This window comes from Eschscholzia californica, unplaced genomic scaffold (genome assembly GCF_041429995.1).
Source record: "Eschscholzia californica isolate CP2 unplaced genomic scaffold, dmEscCali1.0.p SCAF_3, whole genome shotgun sequence".
Classification (NCBI taxonomy): domain Eukaryota; kingdom Viridiplantae; phylum Streptophyta; class Magnoliopsida; order Ranunculales; family Papaveraceae; genus Eschscholzia; species Eschscholzia californica.
The window spans coordinates 3594793-3619207 of NW_028238420.1; the positions used below are offsets into that span (position 1 = coordinate 3594793).

At 38.4% G+C, this 24415-nt stretch overlaps 1 protein-coding gene across 3 annotated transcripts; it reads left to right on the forward strand.

Annotated features, from left to right (window-relative positions):
• The first annotated feature begins 16770 nt into the window (after positions 1-16770).
• LOC147547762 (uncharacterized) lies at positions 16771-23826 on the forward strand. Of its 3 annotated transcripts, none has more exons than XM_086667580.1 (7): positions 16771-17955; positions 18593-19685; positions 19774-20124; positions 20205-21596; positions 21708-22538; positions 22993-23422; positions 23766-23826. In XM_086667580.1, exons 1-6 carry the CDS (start codon positions 17288-17290, stop codon positions 23383-23385), a joined length of 4728 nt encoding a protein of 1575 aa, XP_086523706.1. In that variant the 5' UTR covers positions 16771-17287; the 3' UTR covers positions 23386-23422; positions 23766-23826. The 3 variants fall into 3 exon arrangements, with proteins under 3 accessions (XP_086523706.1, XP_086523705.1, XP_086523707.1); XM_086667581.1 differs by having other exon boundaries at positions 16894-17955; positions 21708-22050; positions 22135-22538; positions 22993-23826; XM_086667579.1 differs by having other exon boundaries at positions 22993-23826.
• Positions 23827-24415: the final 589 nt, after the last annotated feature.

The following is a 24415-nucleotide window of genomic DNA, read 5'->3' on the forward strand; positions in this document are numbered from 1 at the left end:
GAGACACAATGGGCAAAGAAATGGACTTTGGATCACAAGCAACTATTATGAGTCAAAACTACTTCAACAAGAGTAAGCAATGGCAGCTAAAGTTACATCAAGGTACCTTCTTGGTCACTGTTGTTACACTTAAAGAACCCCTGAAGAGGATTAAAATACAGTTGATAAAATACTACTCCATGTAGTACCTCTTAAAAAATGTCACACTATTTATGTACTAATGATGTAAGACCAATAAGATTGTCTAAATACGACATAGAACATAGTGGGTCTCTAAAGTATCTAAGTATTCCCTAAACCCAACTGTTGGTTCTGATAAAGCAGTGCCATGAGAACTAGTTTGTGAGATGATAAAACTTGATAACATCAAACCCATAGTATTCCTCCTCGAAACTGCAATAAAGATTTGTATAGTTATGAAGCAATTGTGTTTGTGTGTATTGAGAGGCAACATTTTATGCAAATGCCAATGACGTAAAATTTCTAGCACATAAAATGTTCTTGTCGTCTATTTCAACATCCAAAATTCCATTCACTGTCGAATTTGATCAACCAGATTAAATGTTAATCACATAAGTAGACTACTCCCGAGTTGGATACAGTTTAGAAGGCGAAAGTCATAACCGAAATGTCAAAACTAAGTTGATACGAGCGCTTGACTTATCATGCTCAAAATCGAAATGATGCGCCTCGGTTCGATCATCTAGTACCATATATAGTGAATTATGTTCACTTTTGTGTGAGTGAAGATGACTAGGGTGAGGTTGGAGTCTTGGCACACAAATACAATAGACTGCAAGGTACTTATTTTGACACACAAAACCTCAATAGTGAAAACCATTTACTAACAAAAGATAAGTCAAGCGCTCGTATGGTGAAACCTCAATGGTGAAAACCATTTACTTATTTTGACACACAAAACCTTAATGGTGAAAACAACAATTAGTTCAAAGTACTTATTTTGACACACAAAACCTGATGGCGGCCATCCACCTATGGGCCTCACGGCTATTCCAACTATAGGCCCAACGGCCTAGAAGTTATATTATTATAAGTTTCCTATTTTATTATTTAGGGTTTCTATCTTTAGGAATATTAGCAATCAAGGAAAGTAATATTAGTAGTTATCTTATTTCCCACTTTGAGTCTAATTAGGAAAGCATAATCTCTATATAAGAGAAGTCCAGTTTATCTTGTAAGACATTGAATTGAATTATAAACAAACCCCTTGATTGCATCTTCTTTCTTTACAATTATTTTAGTTTATCATTAGTTATTTCTTGTCTCTTCTTTAGTTTTAGTAATGGATTCCAATGTTATTTCGCTTCCGCAACAATCTACATCAGCTGGTATCATGAGCCTTCAAAATCCTGAAATTTTTTTTCCAACAAATCATCCAGAAAGGAATAAGGTGTTCAAATCAAGACTTACAATAAACAAGAAAGTCTGCGATTTCATCATCGATAATGGTAGTGAAGAGAACATGATTTCTCAACGACTTGTTAATGCTCTTCAACTACCTACAACTGAACACCCAAATCCTTACAAAGTTGGTTGGATTTCTAATCAAAAGGAATTATCGGTAACAACCCAATGCACATTCCCGTTCTCCATTGGCTCTTATTATCGTGATTCAATTTGTTGTGACGTCGTCGATATGGATAATTGTCATCTTATTTTCGGAAGACCATGGATTTTTGACGTCGACGCCACATATTATTGTCGGGCAAATATATTCGAGTTTTCTTGGTCTAACCGTACCCTTAAACTGTTACCGTTAACGGAGAAAACCGATCTCTCGGTTCACACTTCCACCACGGAACCATCACGGCAAGCCAACAAACCTACGGACGTCCCATCACCCCGAACCAACTCCACCACCCCAACAGGTCACCTATCACCGATCACCACCAACAACAACACCCGAAACCCACCACCACCGTAACACCACAGCTCCCATCCACTACACCACACTGAGACTACACCATCACCCCGAACCAGCTTCACCACCCTAACGGGTCAACTATCACCGATCACCACCACCAACAACAACCGAAACCCATCACCACCGTAACACCACAGCAGCCAAATCAGCAACCACCGACGCCTACCCCTACCGAAACCGCACCACCAACAGCCCCACTTCGCGGCTTCTTGCTAGCAACCAAAGACACATCATCCACCGACCGACCACCACACCCATCCGTTAAACCCCTTCTTGACGAATTCCAAGATCTTATACCCTCCCTCACACCACCTTCTCTTCCACCTTTAAGGGATATTCAACACCAAATTGTTCTTATATCGGGAGCTAATTTACCGAATTTACCTCACCACAAGATGAGTCCTCAGGAACATAAGTTACTCCAGGAATAAGTAGAAGATTTATTATCTAAGGGCTTTATTCGGGAAAGCCTTAGTCCATGTGCAGTTCCGACACTTTTGGTTCCAAAGAAAGACGGTACATGGCGTATGTGTGTTGACAGTAGAGCTATCAACAAAATTACCATTAAGTATGGTTTCCCAATCCCTCGTTTAGAAGACATGCTTGATCACCTCACAGGGGCTACAATTTTTTCCAAAATTGATCTAAAAGCAGGTTATCACCAAATTAGGATTCGAGAAGGAGATGAATGGAAGACAGCTTTCAAAACAAAGGAAGGACTTTATGAATGGTTAGTTATGCCTTTTGGCCTCTCTAATGCTCCTAGTACTTTTATGCGTTTCATGAATCAAATTCTTAAACCTTTTTTGAACAAATTTGTAGTCGTTTACTTCGATGATATCCTCATCTTTAGTAAATCAAGAAACGATCACTTAGATCATATTCGAGCAGTTTTTGAGGTTATGAGACAAAACTCACTATTCATGAATATTCCCGAAAGTTTTTTCTTCTTGGATGAAGTTTATTTTTTGGGATTCATTATCAGTAAAAGCGGTATGAAAGTTGATCCCGCCAAAGTCCGAGCTATTTCTGAGTGGCCTATTCCATTCTCACCTTCCGAAGTTCGTAGTTTCAATGGTTTGGCCTCTTTTTACAGACGTTTTATATGGGATTTCAGTACAGTTATGGCACCACTTACTGATTGCTTAAAAAAGGGTAAGTTTTTATGAGGACCCCAACAAGATGATAGTTTCTCTACAATTAAACAACGATTATGTTCAGCTCCAGTTTTGGCATTCCCAGATTTCTCCAAACTTTTTGAAGTGGAATGTGACGCTTCAGGCTTAGGTATTGGAGCAGTACTATCTCAACATAAAAGACCTATTGAATTTATGAGTGAAAAATTAGGAGACGCAAGACGAAAGTGGACGGTCTATGAATCCGAATTTTATGCCCTCTACCGAGCACTACGTCATTGGCAACGTTTTCTCCTCGGGGTCGAGTTTGTCCTATATACGGACCATAAAGCGTTACAAACACTTAACGATCAAAGAACCGCGGACCCTATGCATATGAGATGGATTTCGTTTATTCAACGATTTAACTTCGTTATCAAGCATAAATCCAGGTCTTCTAACACCGTGGCCGACGCCCTTAGTCGGAGAGCTAGTCTGCTAACCACTATGACCGTTCACGTTCCGGGTTTTGAGATCTTACCCGACCAATATAAAGATGATCCCGATTTTGGTATAATTTGGGATTCATGCAATCAAAATCATTCTTCAGGTGAGTTCTTTATCTCTTCCGGTTATTTATTTCGTGGTAATCAGTTATGTATTTCTATCTCTTCTCTTCGGGAACATATTATTCGAAAATTACACAACGAGGGCCACGTAGGACGTGACAAAACGTTCACGTTAGTTTCCGAAAGATTTTATTGGCCTAAACTCAAAAGAGATGTCTCCCGTATTGTAGAGCGTTGCTATGTTTGTCAATCAAGTACAGGCAAAACACAAAATTCAGGCCTTTACTTACCATTACCAACTCCGGGAACTATTTGGGAGGATTTATCTATGGATTTTGTTCTTGGTCTTCCCCGTTCTCAGAGAGGACGAGACTCAATTATGGTCGTCGTTGACCGTTTTAGCAAGATGGCTCACTTTATTCCATGCAAGAAAACTGACAATGCTTCTAATATTGCTAATTTATTCTTTTGGGAGATTGTTCGTCTTCACGTGTTACCTAAAAGTATAGTCTCTGATCGAGATGTGAAATTTCAAAGCCACTTTTGGCGCTTTTTGTGGAAGAGACTCAATACTAAGCTTAATTTCAGTAGTACATGTCACCCTCAAAGTGACGGACAAACGGAAGTTGTCAACCGTTCTCTTGGTAACCTACTTCGTTGTAATATCAAAGATAGGGGTGTCAATTGGGAAACCGCTATTCCTCATGCAGAGTTCGTTTATAATAGCACCATTAACCGTACTACGAGGAAGACGCCATTCGAGATAGTATATACATCTCGGCCGAACCATGTAGTCGACCTCGTCCCTCTTCCTTCTGTTGACGAGTTCGATCCACTGGCCGACAGCTTCGCTTCTCATATCCTCTCTTTACATGATGAGGTTCGTCATAATATTTCTCTGGCAAATTCGTCGTATAAGGCGTCCGCCGACCGTCATCGTGTTCATAAAGATTTCAAAGAAGGCGATTTGGTCATGATTTATATTTCCAAGCAACGAACTCCCGTGGGTACTTTCAAGAAGTTAGGCCAAAAGAAATTTGGTCCATTCAAGATTCTCCACAAAATCAATGATAATGCGTTCGTGATTGATCTTCCATCGGATTTCAATATTTCCAACACTTTTAATGTTTCCGATATTTATCCATTTTTTCCGAACGAGCCAATTTATGAGGACACCAACTTGGGGGCAAGTTGTTCCACGGAGGGGGAGTATGATGGCGGCCATCCACCTATGGGCCTCACGGCTATTCCAACTATAGGCCCAACGGCCTAGAAGTTATATTATTATAAGTTTCCTATTTTATTATTTAGGGTTTCTATGTTTAGGAATATTAGCAATCAAAGAAAGTAATATTAGTAGTTATCTTATTTCCCACTTTGAGTCTAATTAGGAAAGCATAATCTCTATATAAGAGAAGTCTAGTTTATCTTGTAAGACATTGAATTGAATTATAAACAAACCCCTTGATTGCATCTTCTTTCTTTACAATTATTTTAGTTTATCATTAGTTATTTCTTGTCTCTTCTTTAGTTTTAGTAATGGATTCCAATGTTATTTCGCTTCCGCAACAATCTACATCAAAACCTCAATGGTGAAAACCATTTACTAAAAAAAGATAAGAAATAGAAAAGTTTATAAACCCTTAAAACTTATATCTTGACTCCACCATTAAAGATCTCCAACTTCTCTATTGGAGAAGCAAATCACTTTAATAACAACTCAGTAGATATTTCAGAATTTCAGTAAAGGTTTCTAACATCACAAAAGCTTCAGTTATGAGGATTTGCTACTTCCAAACTGTAACCTCAAAAATTGACACAATAATCCAATTTTTCTCAGTGTGGAACCCTATAAACTCATTCAGAAATATCATTCACAAAAATTGACACATAATCAGATCGTACGATCTAGAGAAGTAAAAAAGTTGAAACAATAATAATATCATAATACCCTAATAAATCAACTAATAGATGTTCCTATTACAAAGATAGCGTTTAGAAAATCAAGAAATTGAAATCTAAGTGAAAAATCATCATGAATCCATAAACCCTAATACACCATGAATCCATAAACCCTAAATCTATAACAAGATTTCTTTAAAAACTTAAACAAAGAGAGTAAGAAAAACAACAACCTTACCTTCTCCTTTGATATCTCCTCATCTTGGTTGGTGAAGAAAACTCAGGTTGAAATTTCTTTTTTGTGGAATATGAAGGTTGGAGAAGAAAACTGGTTGAAGGTCCGCCAATATGAGTTAGAAGTCTGGAAGAATATGGATAAAGGGTTTTAGGTGGAGGGACCTATCTCAAAATAGGGGCTTAATTCTAAATAGTTAATAAGTTGTGATAAAACCAAAAATATTTGTAAATAGTAAAAAGGTGATCTCCAAATAGCCGGCCCTGTAAATAGCTATTAGCAGCTCCGTAAATAGCACCGACCCTCTCTCTCACTTCCCTCTTTTCTCTCTCTCTAAATTGGGAAGTTTTATAGGGCCTCCCCAATTTTGTTAAAAGGCCTCCCCGTGAACCATTTCACTTGGTAAATTATCATTGAGGGGGGCCCTTTTAACAAAAATGAGGGGGCCCTATAAAATCTCCCCTCTAAATTCCGGCGAAGGGAATGGTCCCTTCGTTGGAACCTTCGTCTGGTTTTCCAGACGAAGGTCGCCTGGATCTGAACTCCAGATCCAGGCGAAGGGACCATTCCCTTCGCCGGAATTTAGAGAGAAAGAAAGGAGGGAAGAGAGAGAGAGAGGTAGAAGAGAGAGAGAGAGGGAGAAGAGAGAGACAGAGAGAGACAGAGAGAGAGAGAGAAAGAAGAGAGAGAGAGAGAAATGGGGGGAGAGAGAAGATGATGAAGTCGCCGGCCGTCGCCGCCGACTTCTGAGGTGCACTTGGTTTGCGTTTTTAAAACTGTTTGGGTTTTTAAGTTATGAGGCAAAAAAAGAAAAAAAAAAATTGACCTTCCATTTTCATAAAATCTAACATTTGATATATTTTACTTCTTTGTTTTTACTCTTACATTAACGAAATATTTTGTTCTATCATTTTTTTCTTTTTTCACCGTCTAAGACACCGTCACTGAAAACTAATCGGTCGACTAACTACCGACAAATAGAAGGTCTTTGAGGACATAAAAAATTAGGGTTATTTTTCAAATAGCCTCAACTTTGTGACCAGTTTCCTGCCTAGCTCCCAACTTTGTCAAAAATACCTAGATGGTCTCTTTTTTGAGTTACCGTTATAACTCTGTTAACCAGTCATCATTTCTCTCTCCTCCATCTCATTACCTCTCTCTGCCACCTCATCATCTTCTCCAGCAAATGTCGCCGGCCGACAACTTTAAAAAACAAAAGATAATTTTTTTCCCCTCTCCTCTCATCTCTCTTTCTCTAAAAAAAAAAAAAATATTTAGAGGAGGTCTGTGTGAACATACCTTCAAGGGTGAGGATACTAAATCACAATTAGGTTTTTGCCAATAAAAACCTAAATTAGGGCTTTTTTTGTTCGTGAAAACATCAATAAGTATTCAAGGCTTGAACCTCAAAAGGCTTTTTGCCAATAAAAACCTAAATTAGGTTTTTGGTATGAAATACATAAGATCCCCGACAATTGGTATATAATACATTTTCACTTAGACTAACAACTTGTGTGTTAGTCTATGTAAGAGGCAGTTTCTAAAAATTGAAGAGGAGGTTTAAGAGGCAGCAATAGGCAGTTTCCAAATTGGGATGGTTTCCAATTTTTTGGCTCAATAGGCAGTTTCCAATTTTTTGGCTTATAATATATATAAATAGGGGTTGAGTGCTTTGTAATCAACATCACCAACACAAGCAACAACAACTCTTCTTTAGAGAGAGCTAGAGAGAGAGCAAGAGTGAGAGAAATTTTTTGTTCATAGTTTTGAGCGGTGTTAAATTTCTCGGTCGTCGAAGATTTAGTATAGAAGGTTATTACTATACGGTACCATCTTGGGACGAACTTGCGGGTTGTGTGAGTCGTCTTCATCTATCCTTCAATAAAGATTTCTTGTTCGCCCGAGGATGTAGGCTTTAAAGCCGAACCTCGTTAAATTCTGTTCGCATATTTGATTTTGACTTACCTTTTCGATTAATCATCATAATCGGATCAATTTCTAGGATAGGTTCGATAGCTTCCGCGACTTTTAGTTATAACAATTGGTACCAAAGCCTTGTTTGAGATTGAACGAAATAGAAGATGGGATCGAGAAGTGGTACGGTCAAATCAGGGAAATATGAGATAGAGAAGTTCAATGGGAAAAACGATTTTTCTTATTGGCGGATGCAGATGAAGAATCTGTTAATCTCGTAGAAATTACACAAGACGTTGACGGGAAAGAAACCAGGAGATATGTCAGATGAGGATTGGGAAGAGTTAGATCTCGAAGCACGGGCTACCATTATGTTGTGTCTTGAGAGGGACGTGGCATTCCTAGTAGATGGAGAAACAACGGCGGCGGGTGTGTGGTTAAAGCTAGAAAGCAGTTTCATGACGAAAACTTTAACGAATCGGGTCTACTTAAAATCCAAATTATTCACATGTAGAATGGAAGAGGGTTCTTCTATTCAGGAGTATGTGAATAGGTTTGACAGGATTATCTCAGATTTGAAGGATATTGATGTTAAGGTTGAGGATGAGGACCAAGCCCTCATATTGTTACTTTCATTGCCTAAATCCTATGAGAACCTTGTTCAAACTTTGATGCTTGTTGGTGATAGTCTAAGCATGGAAGAGACGAGAAATTTGCTATTAGCGGATGACCTTCGTAAGGTTGCTACTAGCAGTATGGCGTCGGGTGGAGTAGACAAAGAACAAGCACAAGGGTTGTTTGTAACGAGGGGGAGGAGTAATGAAAGGGGAAAGGGAAAGGGCGGGAAATCTAGATCCAAATCTAGAGGCTCTTTTAAGAAAACGTGCTTTAGTTGTGGTGAGCTTGGCCACTTTAAAGCGGCTTGTCCAAAGAGAAAGTTGAAGCAAAAGAACGAAGGCTACAAGGAGAAACAAGAGATGCAAGAGGCGGGATATGTGTCAGAAGAGGCGGACGAATGTTTCTCGGTGACAGAGGTGTCTGAGAAGATCTTCGATAAGTGGATGCTTGATTCAGGAGCGTCACACCATATGTGCCCAAATAGGGAGTGGTTTACTACCTATAGGAGTATAGATGGTGGTAAAGTTATACTGGGTGATGATAGTATATGTAAAACTGTGGGACTCGGAACAATACGGATCAAGATGCACGATGGAGTGGTGAGAACATTGACGGACGTGAGACACATACCCGATTTGCGGAAAAATCTAATTTCCCTTGGTGTGTTGGAGCGGAACGGCTGTAAGATAATTATAGAGAATGGCTCCATAAAAGTCGTTAAGGGTTCTTTGGTGGTAATGAGAGGTACTCGTTACGGTAATTTATACAAACTTTTGGGGACAACAATTACGGGAGATGTAGCAGTAGGAATCAGTGGAAGGGATCCAACGGCTAGTACGAGACTTTGGCATATGCGCCTTGGGCATATGTCAGAAAAGGGTCTATCTTTGATGTGCGGGAAAGGTTTGTTGAAGGACATGAAGAAGCCTTGCATGGAGTTTTGTGAGCATTGTGTGTTCGGGAAGGCACACAGGGTGCATGCTTTGTAATTAATTTTAATTTCAAGTTTATACGATCTGCGAATCGTTAGAGTCTTGTAATTAGAGTTTAGGGTCTATGAGTCCATTGAAGAAACTCGAGGATGAAATCCAAAGGCAAGTGGGAGAAATCAATGGAGGTTCAAAGATGGCGATCCAAGACGAACCAAAAGGCGAAACAAGAAGAAAACCAAGGGAGATTAGATCTTCTAGGTTAGGGGCCATACTAGGATCCATGTCTGCTTGATTTACTTTCTCGCGCGCATTTACTTACTTATTTACGCTTTATGTCGTGGATGTTAGTTAGGCTAAATAGTTCACTATAACAAACGCCAGACTAGCGTAAAAGTCCCCAAAAGTAATCTTGAGTAATCGCCTATCCAGATTAAGACACTCGTTGCGCCCTTGTTCGAGGAAGGTGGGTCGGCCTTCGCAGAGTACCTCCTCTACCTTGGGACAATGCGGGTAGGTCTATAGAAGAGGCCTACATGTCTAAATGGTTCTACTCAATGAGATCAGCAAGAGAGTCTTGGATACTCGAGGCAAAAGGATAGATTAGTCATTCATTAATGAAATCTATTAACCAAGAGTCATAAGGTATGATCAGTGAAGGAATTCACTCACCCGGAACGACGGAGTCAAAGGGTAGGGCCTTCGTCCGCTTTACTTCGAAGAACTGGGGTCTTGGAATCACTTATTCAATCGGGGACGATTTTTATTGAATAATGTGGGAAAACTAATGTTTTTCAAAAACGATAACGAGTTTTAAAACTTTGCCATTTCTTTATGTAGTTTTAAGATGACACAAACGATTTCAACATTGAATCACACCTAAGGGAGGTGCTGATCCACTTCCTAGAATGGAAGAATGAATCCGAGAATAATTCTCAGATTCAAAAGGAAGGTCACTAGAATACCCAATCCCAATGTTGACTCATACAAGAGAAGGTCAAAAGCCATTTGCAAGCAATCGTATAACATTCTCTTTGGAAGAATAATGAATGCTAGCATAACCATTAAGACAAACTGAGGAAGAATTTCCCACAGAAGTCATAAATGGAGAGGTACGAGACCTCCAATGCAATCTGAAAGTCATCCTAACGGAAGACAACAGAATACGTCTATCACCCAATTCAATATTGATTGAACAAAGATAGATAAGACCTTAGATGAGTCACTCAGGTTGTTACAAACAAACTGAGCAGAACATACGGGAATATCCAGTCTAAGAAAGGTTCTTGAGATTTGGTACAAAGAATCTAAGAAATAGATTCAAAAGGGCAAAAGGATCAGTCAAGTGAGACAAACATTTGATCAAAGAAAAGCAGCTACCGAGTACATGATCAAGAGTATTTCTCATTACTGTGAATGTTTCTGAACAATGGCTAGACCATTTAAAAGGAAACTACCTTTAGCACCTGGAGGACAAAAGGAATGGAATTATGAATTCCGATTCCGTATCCTTGTTAACAAAGTTAAAAACAAGTATCGTAAAATTCCTTCATCAGGTATTTAAGACCAGATGAGCGGCTCAGTGGGAGCTCAAGGAAATCACATACTTGACTAAAAGAAGTAAAGATCCAAGAGGGAGCAGAAGCAGTAATGCTAGGGATGCTGAAAGGGATCGAAGTCTTCTTTTAGACACTGATCTAGCTTAGAACTTAATAGTGATTATTTTGTTCTTCTAGAAACGTCTGATGTTTTAAACCAGTGATAAAATTAACTGAAGGTTAACATTGATAATGGCTAAAATCAAGAGATTCAAACTCATTAAACTTCAGCATTGTCAATTGGGTCTTAAGGACTAATTGACAAAGTCACCCTTTTCAAAAGGCATAAAGACTAGTAATCTATTAGGACTCATACGGTGTTATGCAGACCGATAAGTTTACTTGCAGAAGCTAACGAGAGAAACTTCAAATACGTACTCTGACAACTTCATGAAGTATGGAAACGTACAAATCATAAAGTATAAGTCAGAATGTTTGAAAGGTTCAAACAAAGTACAAACCGAAGTAAAGAATCACTTTGACAAGATAGTGAAAACTTGAGTCAAACACTTGATAACCATCAAAGGAGTTGAGAAACAGTTTCCCAACTCTGCTCCATGGAACACATCCGACGGATGGTGGATTCAGTGGGAGCAATCGAACATTGCTATGCATAATTCGATCAAAGATGGGTTTAAGCCAGTCTTCCGAATATTTTGGGACATATTCTATAAACGATTGTTTTCACACTTACCAAAATTCCGTCTAAAGCTAAATTTGTAAAAGCATTACAAAACTAGCTAATATCTGACGCAATTTCTTTTTTAAAAAGAAATTTGGGCTTCTTCCATAACCAATCAAGAGAACAAAGTGTTTGTTGCTCATGATAGTATTCTTCTAATAATTAGCACACCTAGTAGTCTGGGAGAAAACACTAATTATTACAAGAATAAGTGGGAGAAAAGTACAAGTCGATTTAATTCGATCATGAGAAAAATCATGGAGGGTCATGAAGAACAATCATGAAACTTGTACAAGTCGATTAAATTCGACCAAGAGCAACAAACTGCGACTCCTTGGAAAATGAAAGGTTAAAGATATAATCTTATAAACCCACCGCACAAAAGCGAATGTCATTCGCCGGAGAACTCTCAAAACAAGTGAAAGTGTCTCTAAAGGAATATCTCAAAGTAGTTGAGAAAATTCCAAATTGTTGTTCAAAAGCCCTAAAAGGTCAAATCTCAAAGACACAGAAAATAAAGGTTTTTTCTGAAGAGATAAAAGACCTGCGCAGAAACGGAAACTGACTCTAGATTTTGGCTAGAAGCCAAAATCATCGTGGAATCCATATCTCGTCAAGACATGAAGCTTGATAATTTAAGTCAACAGAAGACCTAAATTGGTTTTCCAAAGTAGAAAACTGAGAAGGATGGAAACATTCATGTTTCCCGAAACTAGACAAGAAGAATAAGATTCTTTCAATCAAGTTATGTCCACAAGCATGCTTCAGAAATCTATCGACGGATTAAAATCACGCAAGAGTTAGAATCTTCGATTCAAAAGGCAATCAGAGAAATTTGATTCCTGGAGAATGAAGAAAATCTTGAATCACGAGTTTCAAGAAGGTAAGTGGGAGTAAACAAACCTTCCGGGTCCGTATGCAGAGTACATACAAAAGATTGAGTACGACATAAGGTGTTGTATAACAGTAACGAACTGACTCAATAAAGGACCACACACAAAAGGATAAAATGCCATTTTGGGCATCTGAAGATCTATAAGCATAGATCAAAAGGATGATAGGATTAGAAAGACTCAGTACGCTGAGATGCTTGAGATCCGAAACAGAAAATCTAAGACTCGGAAAGTCTAAAAGAATTTCGACCAAAAAACTCATGACAGAGGGCGTTGCAAAACTCGGAGTCTAAAAGACACCGATGAGCTAGCACGCATGAGAGAGACATTTATGTTCGAAAACATAAAGTCAATCATGTTGGACATGATTAGCATTTAAACATCCGAATTCGGATTGGAAAACCGAAACACTACTTAGTACATCCTAGAAGGCTAAAGGATGAAGTAGTACAAAGTTGAACATGTCATCGTAGCAAACTTCCAGACATGGAAGGAAAGTAGGCTAAAAGTGTTTTAAGCCGGGAACTGTTGCAAATACTACACAAAGAATTAAAGGCCTTAACTCTAGTAAAGATTACTAGATATTATCAAGGTTGAAGATAGTAATCTTCAAATTAATTGATAATAAGCAAAGTTTAAAACCGACTACCACGGTAGTCAAACTAAACTGTCACCTTAGACATAGTATGAGATTCATACACAGTCTAAGGCATGAGGTATAATTTTAAACCTCGACAAGTAAAACTGAGTGGGTAAAAGGAGTTTTACGGAAGAGGCTCAGATTTACAACTCTCGTTATCAGAAATAATAAGAATTATTTCACCAGTCGTCTAAACTTGATTTAGTGTTTAAACGACAGTCCATCGATAATAAAACGTTCCGAATAGGTTTGTCAGATACGTGATCTGATGAATGAAACCCTATTAAGTGAACTTGGAATAATTATTATCAAAAATCCCTGGTCCAGGTCATTGCATGGACAACAATGACTCACGAAGACTAGCACGGGAGTCGATGGGATAGCGCAGTTTCATGGGCTATATGAATAGTATATTCTATTCGACTACGTGGGTGTGTAAAAGGTTTATACACTGGATAACCCTCAAATGAGAAGTACATCGCTCGTGATGAACGTCAATACTTCTCATAAAGACAATTGGAGAGATTCCTCAAAACATGAGTGCTCCACTCATCTTATGTAAGGAATGCCCGACTTTGGTTCCGTTAAACGCCGCGCCGTAAAAGGAGGTTATAAAGACGGATACTGGGAAGGACAGGATAGACATGAAGTTAAGTGGGAGCGCAAGAATGGATTGTGTCATCCTAATCACATTAGGTACAAAGTGTCTCAAGGCCACTTGATGAGTAGCAACTGAAAATGCGTGGCCGCGCTCAAACGGATTAAAGTTAATCGTTTGTCTTTTACAGTTGTACTCGGATATCAAGAAAGTCTGAATGACGTGACGTATCAGATGGGATACTAAATTGACACGGGAATCGAGGCATTGCACTTGTTCTAAGTCCAAGTGGGAGTCTGAAGGAGTTGAAGGAGATGTCCTTCGACCAAGGTGACAATGCGAACAATTTGTCGGATAGGACAATTGATGTGGAAGATCATCAAGTCCGATTGATTTAGGGATCGTAGAGTTGTAGCTAGAGACCAACTACGATCGTCGAATTACGAAGTAATTCGCGGCTAACTTCGATCGGATCCTACAACGGGTTACACATAAGAGTGACAAATTGATCTAGGATATGACTAGTGGGAGTGAGATATAATCATGGAAGTGTCCCATAAACATATCTCATAGGCCTAAAAAGGAATTAGGCAAAGATAGTACAAAAGGGCCAAAAACAGGGTTTTTGGGCCTAGACCGGTTCGGGTACTTCTAGGACTCGGATTGGACTGAATTTTGGAGGGTTAGTTGCTGATATAATAAACATTATATCTGCCAATTTTCGTGGTGTTTGGGCACCTCCTCCTTTGGGAATTGAGAAAATACCAATAGTTGCTATTTTCGACTATTTCCCTAAATCTTATTCTAAAGGGTGTTTTAGGAAACCTAAAAGGAGGTGGATTCTTATTAGGGTTCTATATAAACACTCTTAGGGCAGAGAATAAGGTGTGGAATTTCTCTCTAAGCTTTCTTACTCTACCACATCAAGTAGAGAGGAGAAAGTGAGCTAATTCCCATTAACTATCTATCTAGTCAAGAAGAAAGGAGTTCTTCTTTTCCAACCACCATTGGTGTGCTAGCTATACAACAAGGTGGGAGATCAAATTGATTGCTCGTGTCCCAAGTAGAGGAGCTACACTTGAAGCTCTTGGTCTTCTTCAATCAATTCAACTAGTTCGAGGGAAAAGCGATTAAGGTAATCTACTATCTCCATTAGATTAATTACTAGCTTTGCATGTGATCCTGGGAATACTAGTGTAGACATTAGATGTCATATTTCCGCTATAAACACTAGTAGAAGGGTGTAAATCCCTAGAGTGTGTACTCGTCCGGATATTTCACAAGCGGTCAGTGTGGTTAGTAGGTTTATGGCAAACCCGGGGAAGACACATTGGGAAGCTGTGAAGTGGGTCTTGAGGTACTTGAAGGGTACCGTTGATACGGGTTTGTGCTTTGGTGGAGACACATGTCAGGTAAGCGGTTATGTTGACTCAGATTATGCTGGCGATCTAGATAGAAGACGATCTACTACTGGTTATGTATTTAGGGTACATGGTGCTCCAGTTAGTTGGCGATCGATGTTACAATCTACAGTTGCGTTATCTACTACGGAGGCCGAGTATATGGCTATGGCCGAGGGTGTGAAGGAAGCATTGTGGTTGTGGGGTCTTCTGGATGATCTAGGGATTAAGCAGGAGTGCGTAGATGTATGGTGTGATAGTCAAAGTGCAATCCATTTGGCGAAGAATCAGGTACATCATGCTCGTATTAAGCATATCGATGTCAGGTATCACTTTGTACGAGATGTCATAGAGGAAGGTGATGTTTCTCTCATGAAGGTACACACGGATGAGAATCCCGCGGACATGTTGACTAAAGTGGTGACATGTAGCAAGTTTCAGCATTGTCTGGAATTGCTACAAATCTGCTCGTGTTAAGTTGCTCGAAAGGGCGTAACGGCGACAAGGTTTTCTTTATGTGAAGGGTTGGTAGAACTACGGTAGGCTTGATCCTGTAAAAGGGTACGTAGGCAGCCATGGTCATGTGGCGCAGTCGGATGAAGTCACAAAAAGAAGATATATCTTACAAGGAGTATCCTGGTGTTCGTCCAAAATTTGAAGTATATCAAATTGTGTACGAGGTGGAGAATTGTAAGAGGCAGTTTCTAAAAATTGAAGAGGAGGTTTAAGAGGCAGCAATAGGCAGTTTCCAAATTGGCATGGTTTCCAATTTTTTGGCTCAATAGGCAGTTTCCAATTTTTTGGCTTATAATATATATAAATAGGGGTTGAGTGCTTTGTAATCAACATCACCAACACAAGCAACAACAACTCTTCTTTAGAGAGAGCTAGAGAGAGAGCAAGAGTGAGAGAAATTTTTTGTTCATAGTTTTGAGCGGTGTTAAATTTCTCGGTCGTCGAAGATTTAGTATAGAAGGTTATTACTATACGGTACCATCTTGGCAGGGCCGGCCCTAGTATATCGGGGGCCCCAAGCGAAACCAAAAATTGGGGCCCCCATACAATGGATATTAGAAAATAATTAAGTAAAATTTAAACAATGCAAATGGTAAAAATTGAACCCTTGACCTTTCATTTAAGATCTAAATCCTTTACCACCAAGCTACGACTTAAATTGTGTTAAAATTGATTTAAAATATAATTAGTTTTTCGAAAGTTACATACGAAATATGAAACATGAGGCCCTAGATTATTTGGGGCCCAAAGCGGTCGCTTTGGTGGCTTTGGTCACGGGCCTACCCTGCATCTTGGGACGAACTTGCGGGTTGTGTGAGTCGTCTTCATCTATCCTTCAATAAAGATTTCTTGTTCTCCCGAGGACGTAGGCTTTAAAGCCGAACCTCGTTAAATTCTGTTCGCATATTTGATTTTGACTTAGCTTTTCGATTAATCATCATAATCGGATCAATTTCTAGGATAGGTTCGATAGCTTCCGCGACTTTTAGTTATAACAGTCTAAGTGAAAATGGGAACATAAAAAATCACAACTCGTATGTTTTGTTTTTTTTTTATGAGATACAACTTGTGTGTTAGTCTAAGTGAAAATGCAAACATAAAAATATGACAATTTGTGTTTAGTATAAGTGAAAACCCTAACATCACGCTAACATTACATGCACAATTTATTTTATTGGATCATTTGCTGTGCTTTGTGTCGGGCCAAATAGCATTCTTTTTTTTTTTTTTTGAAATGCCAAATAGCATTGTTGTTAGTCAAAGTTTCTGTTTTTTCAAATCAAGTGAGGGTTTCCCCTCCTACTAGTTCTTGCCACTAGTTGTATCCTATTCTATCTATGAGATTGGAGTCAGACAAAACAGAGAGAAGACTTTTGACAAGGATGAATGTTCAAGGAATCTTCATTCCAAATTGCAAGTTTTTTAAATTTCAACTTGATTCCCCCAATCTTATCCAAATTTCATCTTTAACTAATCATAACAAAGACTAATATTATGTTGACTAATTCATTTCCTTCTCTTATTGGTGCCTATACTATTATTGATTTCACACTTGGCTTGATTTCAAAACTTCTGGTTCCAAATCCCCATTTCTGAAACTTCCACTGTAATTTGTAGATGATACCCTAGTTTATAAATTGAGATTCTTACAGTAAATAATCTTCTACTTTGAGTATTAGTCGAATCTGGGTAGTTTGAAGTTTGTGTTTTTTTTTACTTAAAAAATCTAAGAAATGGCATCTTCATCTTCTTCCATGGTATCTAGGATGAAGAACTGGATTCGGGTTCGCCAGAATTCAAATGTTTCAGAATCTATTAGTTCAGTTACAAGCTTGGAAACAAGTTTTAATGAGAATTCCAATACAATTAGAAACTTGCAGAGAAGTAGTAGTGATTTGTTAGTAGCTGGAGAAATCCATGGAAGAGTTGTACTATATGATGTTTTCATTAGTCACAGAGGGTCTGATGGAAAACTTCATGCTATTAAAATTCATGAAGATTTGAAAAGTCTTGGTATTAAAAGTTTCTTGGATGTTGAAGGAATTTATAAAGGTGAAAATCTCAGTGCCATTATTGTTGAAGCAATCAAATCTTCAGCAGTCTTGTTGGTTTTACTAACCGAAGAATTTGCAGAGTCACCATGGTGTTTAGAGGAACTGAGAGTAATGGTTGAGAAGATAAAGGTGCAGGAAACTATAGTTGATGAAGAAGTCATTTTGTTGCCTGTGTTTTATGGGGTTGAATCAGAAGACTTGATGAATGTGAAAAGTGGGAGTTTCAAGAAAGCTTTTCGAATGTACAAGAAAGGGAAGGAATTCAGTCCAGAGTTGATTAAGAAATGGGAGATGACATTGAAGGAAGTTGGAGGATTTTGGGGTCTGAGTTTGAGTAATTATAAAGGGTTAGTTTCTTTACCTTCTTACTCGTTCTTCTGCAGGTTTTTTTTCGATAAAAATTCGCATGTCAAACTCTTTCTTATTGAAGTTTTGGTCTTGTTTTTTCATTGATTTGGGTGATGCTTTTGCTGGTAAAAAATCCACTTGCTATGTAAAAAAATATTACCTTAGGTAGTCTTTGTTGATTCCCCAAGTCAGATCAGACATCTGACTCATAGTCTGGATTGGCTCGAGTCAGATTTTGTTGTCATTTTTTATGTGACTCTGATTCGACTGATTGACTGATTGACTGATTTGGGTTGATTATGGGTCTATTTTATTCAGATGAGTCAGATTCATACTTTGTTTGCCTAGCACTTAGGATGGGCCGAATCATCTGAGTAACTCGGGATCTGCTCATTTTGGAGGTAGCCCGAGACAACCCCAAGCCAGACCCCCCGAGTTAGTTGTTATGATGAAACTTTGAATTCGATTAGTTGTTAAAGAAAACTCAGCCAAAACTCGGCCAAGTTACTCGGCTCGGGTCGAGGATCAACCCCTGCCAGATGCGGAACCCATCCCGACCTGTAACTGCTTAGTCTATTTGTCGATTGCGCTTCAATATACAAATGCTGAATCTTCTTTTCCAATGTAATGAATTAGGAAAGAAGAGCTTTTCAAAACAATTGTTAAATATGTCGTTGGGAGAGTAAAGAATGTTGATTTGGAAGTTGCGAAGTTTCCAGTGGCAGTAGATGAACGGGTTCATGAATTAACTAGCGTGGTAAATCTTAATAAATCTGTCGATACCCCTTGTATTGTTGGGATTTTTGGGATGACTGGAATTGGAAAAACAACAGTAGTAAAGCGATATTACAATATGAACCGGAAATCTTTTAATTTCTCATTTTTCATTGACGATATTAAAACGAAAACACAAAGTATAGGACTCCCAAACTTACAGAAATTGCTTCTCAAAGAACTTGCTTTGCTTGATCTCGATGTTCGTAATGTTAGCCATGGAATCAAACTTCTTAAAAAGCATCTTCGGGGTGCAAAGTTTCTCTTAGTATTAGATGGCGTTGATGATATTAGTCAACTTAAAGCTCTATTTGTGGAAGAGGTTGTAAGTCCAGAAAGTGTTATTTTGATTACACTTTCAGAAGATTCGGTATATAGCGAATTACCGAATGCTACGTTTTATTATGTCGAAAAATTAGAAAGGCATGAAAGCAAGGAACTTTTTCTTAAGCATGCAATGAATAAGTCAGAATCTACATACCCGGATCTTGAAGTTTTCATTGATCGATATCTGGACCTTTGTGATGGCTTACCTCTATCGCTCGAAATCATTGGGAGATCACTATCTGGTATCACCAATAAATTTTATTGGAAGAACAATTTAGTGAAGGTTTCCGAAATATTACCAGAAGAAATAAAAAGGAGATTTCAGTATTACTTTGAGACCCTTACCCAAGATCAGAAAGATGCAGTTTTTGACGTTGCCTGTTTCCTTGAAGGTGAAAGTGTTGATATCGTTGTCGACTTCTGGTGTGCATGTGGCCTATCAGGACTTAACATCCTTCATGAACTCTTAGTGAAGAAAGTTGTCAGCGTAGTTCTCAAAGACTTATATATTCATCCACAAATGAAGCAATATGTTTTCCAACTCCACGACGAAGCTATTAAAGACCCGACACAAGTAAAGCGTTTATGGCGGCCTAGTGATGTTCAGAGAGCTCTGGAGCGAAGATTTGTGAGTTTTTGTTCTTGTCATTCACCCTTCATAATACATTAATATCGTCTCAGAAACTTTTGTATGCTTAATTTATCTGTTAATGCAGGATTTCACCAATGTTGAGTACTTGAGTTTGGTGGTAAAAGAATCCCAACCATCTGTTGTTCTTGATTCAAGTATTGTTCCGAGATCTCAAATAATATGTCGGGAAAAAGATGGTGTCGATCTTGGTGCATGGCCAACTGAGTACTTTGCGAAGATGAGTAATTTGAAGTTGCTTATTCTTGAAGGTCAATGTATTACAAAAGATTTCATCTACTTGCCAATAGGAATTATTTGGCTCCGATGGCGATTCTACCCATATAATTTTCTTCCTTTAGAACTACCCACGACAAATTTGCGAGTTCTTGATTTGAGTGGAGGAAAAATGTCAGATTTGTGGACTACAGGTTATGGGGTATTTCACTATTTCATCGAGACTTGTTAATTTCGGATTGACTTGTTTAATTCATCTCTTGACTGATTTCTCTGTTTCAGGCGCCTTTGCAATTACAACACCTATATCTTCAAGACTGTAGTAATCTGAAATCGCTGCCACAATCAATCGTACTGCTACTACATCTAGAAGTAATTGATCTTAAGGGTTCTACATCTCTTGTCGTTCTTCCCGACGAGCTTTGCTTTCTTCAATCGCTTCGTTGTCTTGATCTATCTAATTGCAGAAACTTGGAATACCTTCCCCAGCACATCGGGGAATTAAAAAAGCTGGAATATTTGAATTGTTCAGGATGTTGGAAATTACAGGAGCTTCCTGATTCCTTTGGTGCAATTGCTTCTCTGACATTCCTCGATTTGAGTGAATGCTTGCAATTAAGGACACTTCCTCTCTCAATTGGGTCTTTGACAGAACTCATATCTTTAGATCTTTCTGGTTGTCGATGCTTCAATATACAAAGCGAAGATCACCCGAAAACTATAGAAGCCATAAATCTTCTATCTGGGATTTCTAAAATGCATAATCTGGAAACTCTTAAGCTTTCAATCAAAGGTTTCACTAAGCTTCCAGTTAGTTATTGGCAACTTTCATCGTTGCAGGTGCTAAGTATACAGGGTCCGAATCTAGTGGAGCTACCTTCATTGGAGAATCATCCAGTTTTAACTGAACTTGTTCTTGATGGTTGTCTCAATCTCAGATACTTGGTTTATCCCAATATGAGACTTCCGACACTAAAAACTTTGAAAATCTCTTCTTGTGGGTTGGTAAAGTTACCGGACGAGATTGGAGAACTCTGCAACTTAACTACCTTATGCTTATCGAAGTGCACGAGCCTTGAGACATTGCCTACTAGCTTCGGTAACCTTATGAAACTACAAGAACTTGAACTACTCGAAAATTCTAAACTTTCCATCACTCATGATTCACTTCGAAATCTCGCACGGCTTAAGAGGCTTGTCATTGATGAGTGTGAGATATCGGATGAGTGCTTATCGCTAGCATTCAAGTCCTTAAACTGCCTAGAGGATTTAAAACTCAAGAAATTGTCGAATTACTGCATAAATATTTCAGAAGAGACACTACCCAAACTCATTTTCCTCTCTATAGATTCCTGCGAAAATTTGATTGAATTTGAAATCTCCCCAAAGCTCAGGAAGTTAGAGATAATGAGTTGTGATAGTCTGAAGTTTGTTATCGTTCCTAGAAGAATCGAGATGTGGTTAAGAGAGCTCACATTAAGGCATTGTCGAGAGTTATCAGTGATAAAGTCTATTCCTATGCTCAAACATCTAGAGAAACTTGATACTGTGGGTTGTCAGAACTTGCATTATATAGAAGGGTTAGAGAATGTCAAAACGTTGAACGAAATGCATATATTTATCACTTACTGGGGATTTACATATCATGGAGATGAATGGTTGCAGGAATTGCAGGTAACCGTTTACTTTCTCCTCTGTCGTATTGCATTTTAGTATTCAATATCTTGCTATTAAGGGATGAATTATTTTTTAGTATTTGATTAATAGTATTTTCGTTCTTTGCAGAAAAACATATATGCACCTGCTATGCATTTTGCGACGAAGACTGTACCCAATGCCGATGAAATTTTCAGAAAATTCCATAAGATGGAACATCTCTCCAACGATCTTCTCATGTACCAGTTCCCAGAATCCATTGAGCCTTGTTCATGGATAATGATTGCTTTCAGTTCGATCGACACATTTGAAGACTATGCCGAGACTATGAGACAGCTTAATGAAATGGCAAAGGAACGTAATCTAAACACAACTGGTGATCCTCTGTTACCAAGAGGGAATATAACTATTAACTTGTTTACTTCAACTACCATTGAAACAACTATCCATGAATACCCATCTGCCAGTTCTGGTGAAACCATACATTTTAGTATTTTCACTGGCGATTCTTGGCTATTGAAGAGACTAAAAGCTAACGGAGCTATCGGCATTACAGGCGGTTTGTTCGTCAACCTTAAATCAGGATGGATACGTATGTTGACAATGGATGAAGAGTCAAATATAGAAACCATTCAAAATGAGTTTTTTGAAGATCTTCGGAAAGAAAAGGAAGCAGCTTTGAGAGTTGCAGCGGACACTGAGAAATATACTTTTGATTTGCTTTTAGAACGGAAAAGAAACGCGCAGTTGAGAAACAATGACGTTTACCGTAATGCCACTGAAGATGAGCAGAAAATTTTACTTGCCCAAAAAAAGCAAGAAGAAGAGAACAGATCGAATGAACTTCCAGACCCAAAAGTTAGCAGTCGATCCATGGCAGATATGAAAAGCTTCCAGGCTTTAGACATTGCGAATTGCAGGATAAAACGGGTCAAGTTTTTAATGTCGGTTGCTATTCAGGTACTTTTCCGCGTATACACTTCTTTTTCTGTAGTTATTAAGCATCATTTACATATGGAACTCGACTAGACCTCAACTAGCTTGTCGATCATTTACATATGGACTTTCTGACCCGTAAGCTAGTTAAAGAGGTCGGGTTTTCCCTTCCACAAACAATGTGGGATTATCCCAACAATCTCCTTATAACCCGTAGGCTATTGGGCTGAGACTTGTTGTTTCTTGGGCTTTGATACTAGTGTTGAGTGGTCTTGAGCCTGCCTCTCCTACCCCAAAAGCTAGCTCAAGAGATGAGGTCGCGAGGCTTTTCCCCCACACATGAACTGACCAACCTTCCCTTTCCACTGACAATGTCGGATTATCCCAACATAAATGGTTCATGTTATCTCATTTTTGTCATCTATGATCTAGATTTTGTTTCATAAACACTAATTGTTTGATTTTGTGATATATGCAGAGTCACCAACTAACACCTACAATCTGCAAAGAAGATTTGTTTAATCTTCCATACAATGAGAGATCCCTCTCCCATCTTCAGTTGGAAATTGGCAGTAAGAATGCAGTGAGTGATGCTATCCTTTTATGTCAGAACACTCTTGTTCAGGTAGCAGTTGGAGAGAATTACGAAAGCTCGGATACTATAAATCATGAGTTTATCAATATCGAAGCATCGGAAGAAGAACGAGCCATTCTAGCAAACCCATTTGGATTTGTAAAAATTGTTTTTCAGCGGTTCCAAATTGTTGAGAATATGACGAGAATGCTCGAGGAGGCTCAGTTGAGGGAGTACATGGCTAGTCACATGCAGTTCTTTGCCGATGAAGATGGAGTTGGTGTTAATATTTTCTAAAACACGAGTATGCTTTAGTTTTTTATCACAATAGGCAGCCTTTCAAAAGAAAGATGGTCTAAAATCGAAATACAAGGCCATAGCTAATGGTGAATATGATGAGATCTGAAAGATACATATAGATTGCAGGCTGAGAACTGTCATAATTTATGATAACAGTGGTTACAACAATGGTAGCTAAAGGATATGTACTAGGCTCACTAATCAAAGCCAAAGTATAAGCAGCAAAACTTGCAGAAATTAGTAAGAGAATTGGACTTACAAATGTCCGGTGAAAATTACAGCAGAGGAGGATGAAAGACGATCATTTATCGATGATTCAATTTTCTAGATTTGCCACTCAATGTATGAAACTAATTCATATCTGTAAAGTTTCGAAGTTGGAGAGTTTAAAAACATGCGAAAATGATAAAGAATTTAATTCAACACATTTGAAGAAAACACACATAAACGAATTCTGCGAGTCGAGAGAAACTAAGTAACTAACACATATTCATAAAAGTAAGATAAAAACGTTATATATATATTCGAATATACGTCCATCAATCAGATTTTGAAGTAGGCATCTCGAATCGACAGATTGGACAGAAGTGGCTCTCCTCCAACCACGGAACGATACAGTTTCCATGGTAGACATGAGAGCAGGGCAAGTAAATGACTTCAGAATTTCTTTCTATTTGCTCCAAACAAACCATACAATTTGTTTCTTCTTCTTTTTCTTCTTCGAACTTAACCTTTTTTAGTGCATCAATTATATCTCTTGAAGCAGGTACCATTTTCTGAACAATCCCCATTGATTCTTGAATAGCTTGTTCGACTTGTTGTCGATCTTCTTGATGATGAATAGCTGCAGCTTGTTCTTCTATTTGTTGTTGATCTTCTTCTTGATGATGAATAGCAACTGCTTGTTCTTCCACTGGTTGTTGTTGATCTTCTTGATGATGAATAGCTGCTGCTGCTTGTTGATGAATGGATGATGTTTTTGTGCGCACTAACTCGACTAGATCGATATCGACGTAAAATTCAATCT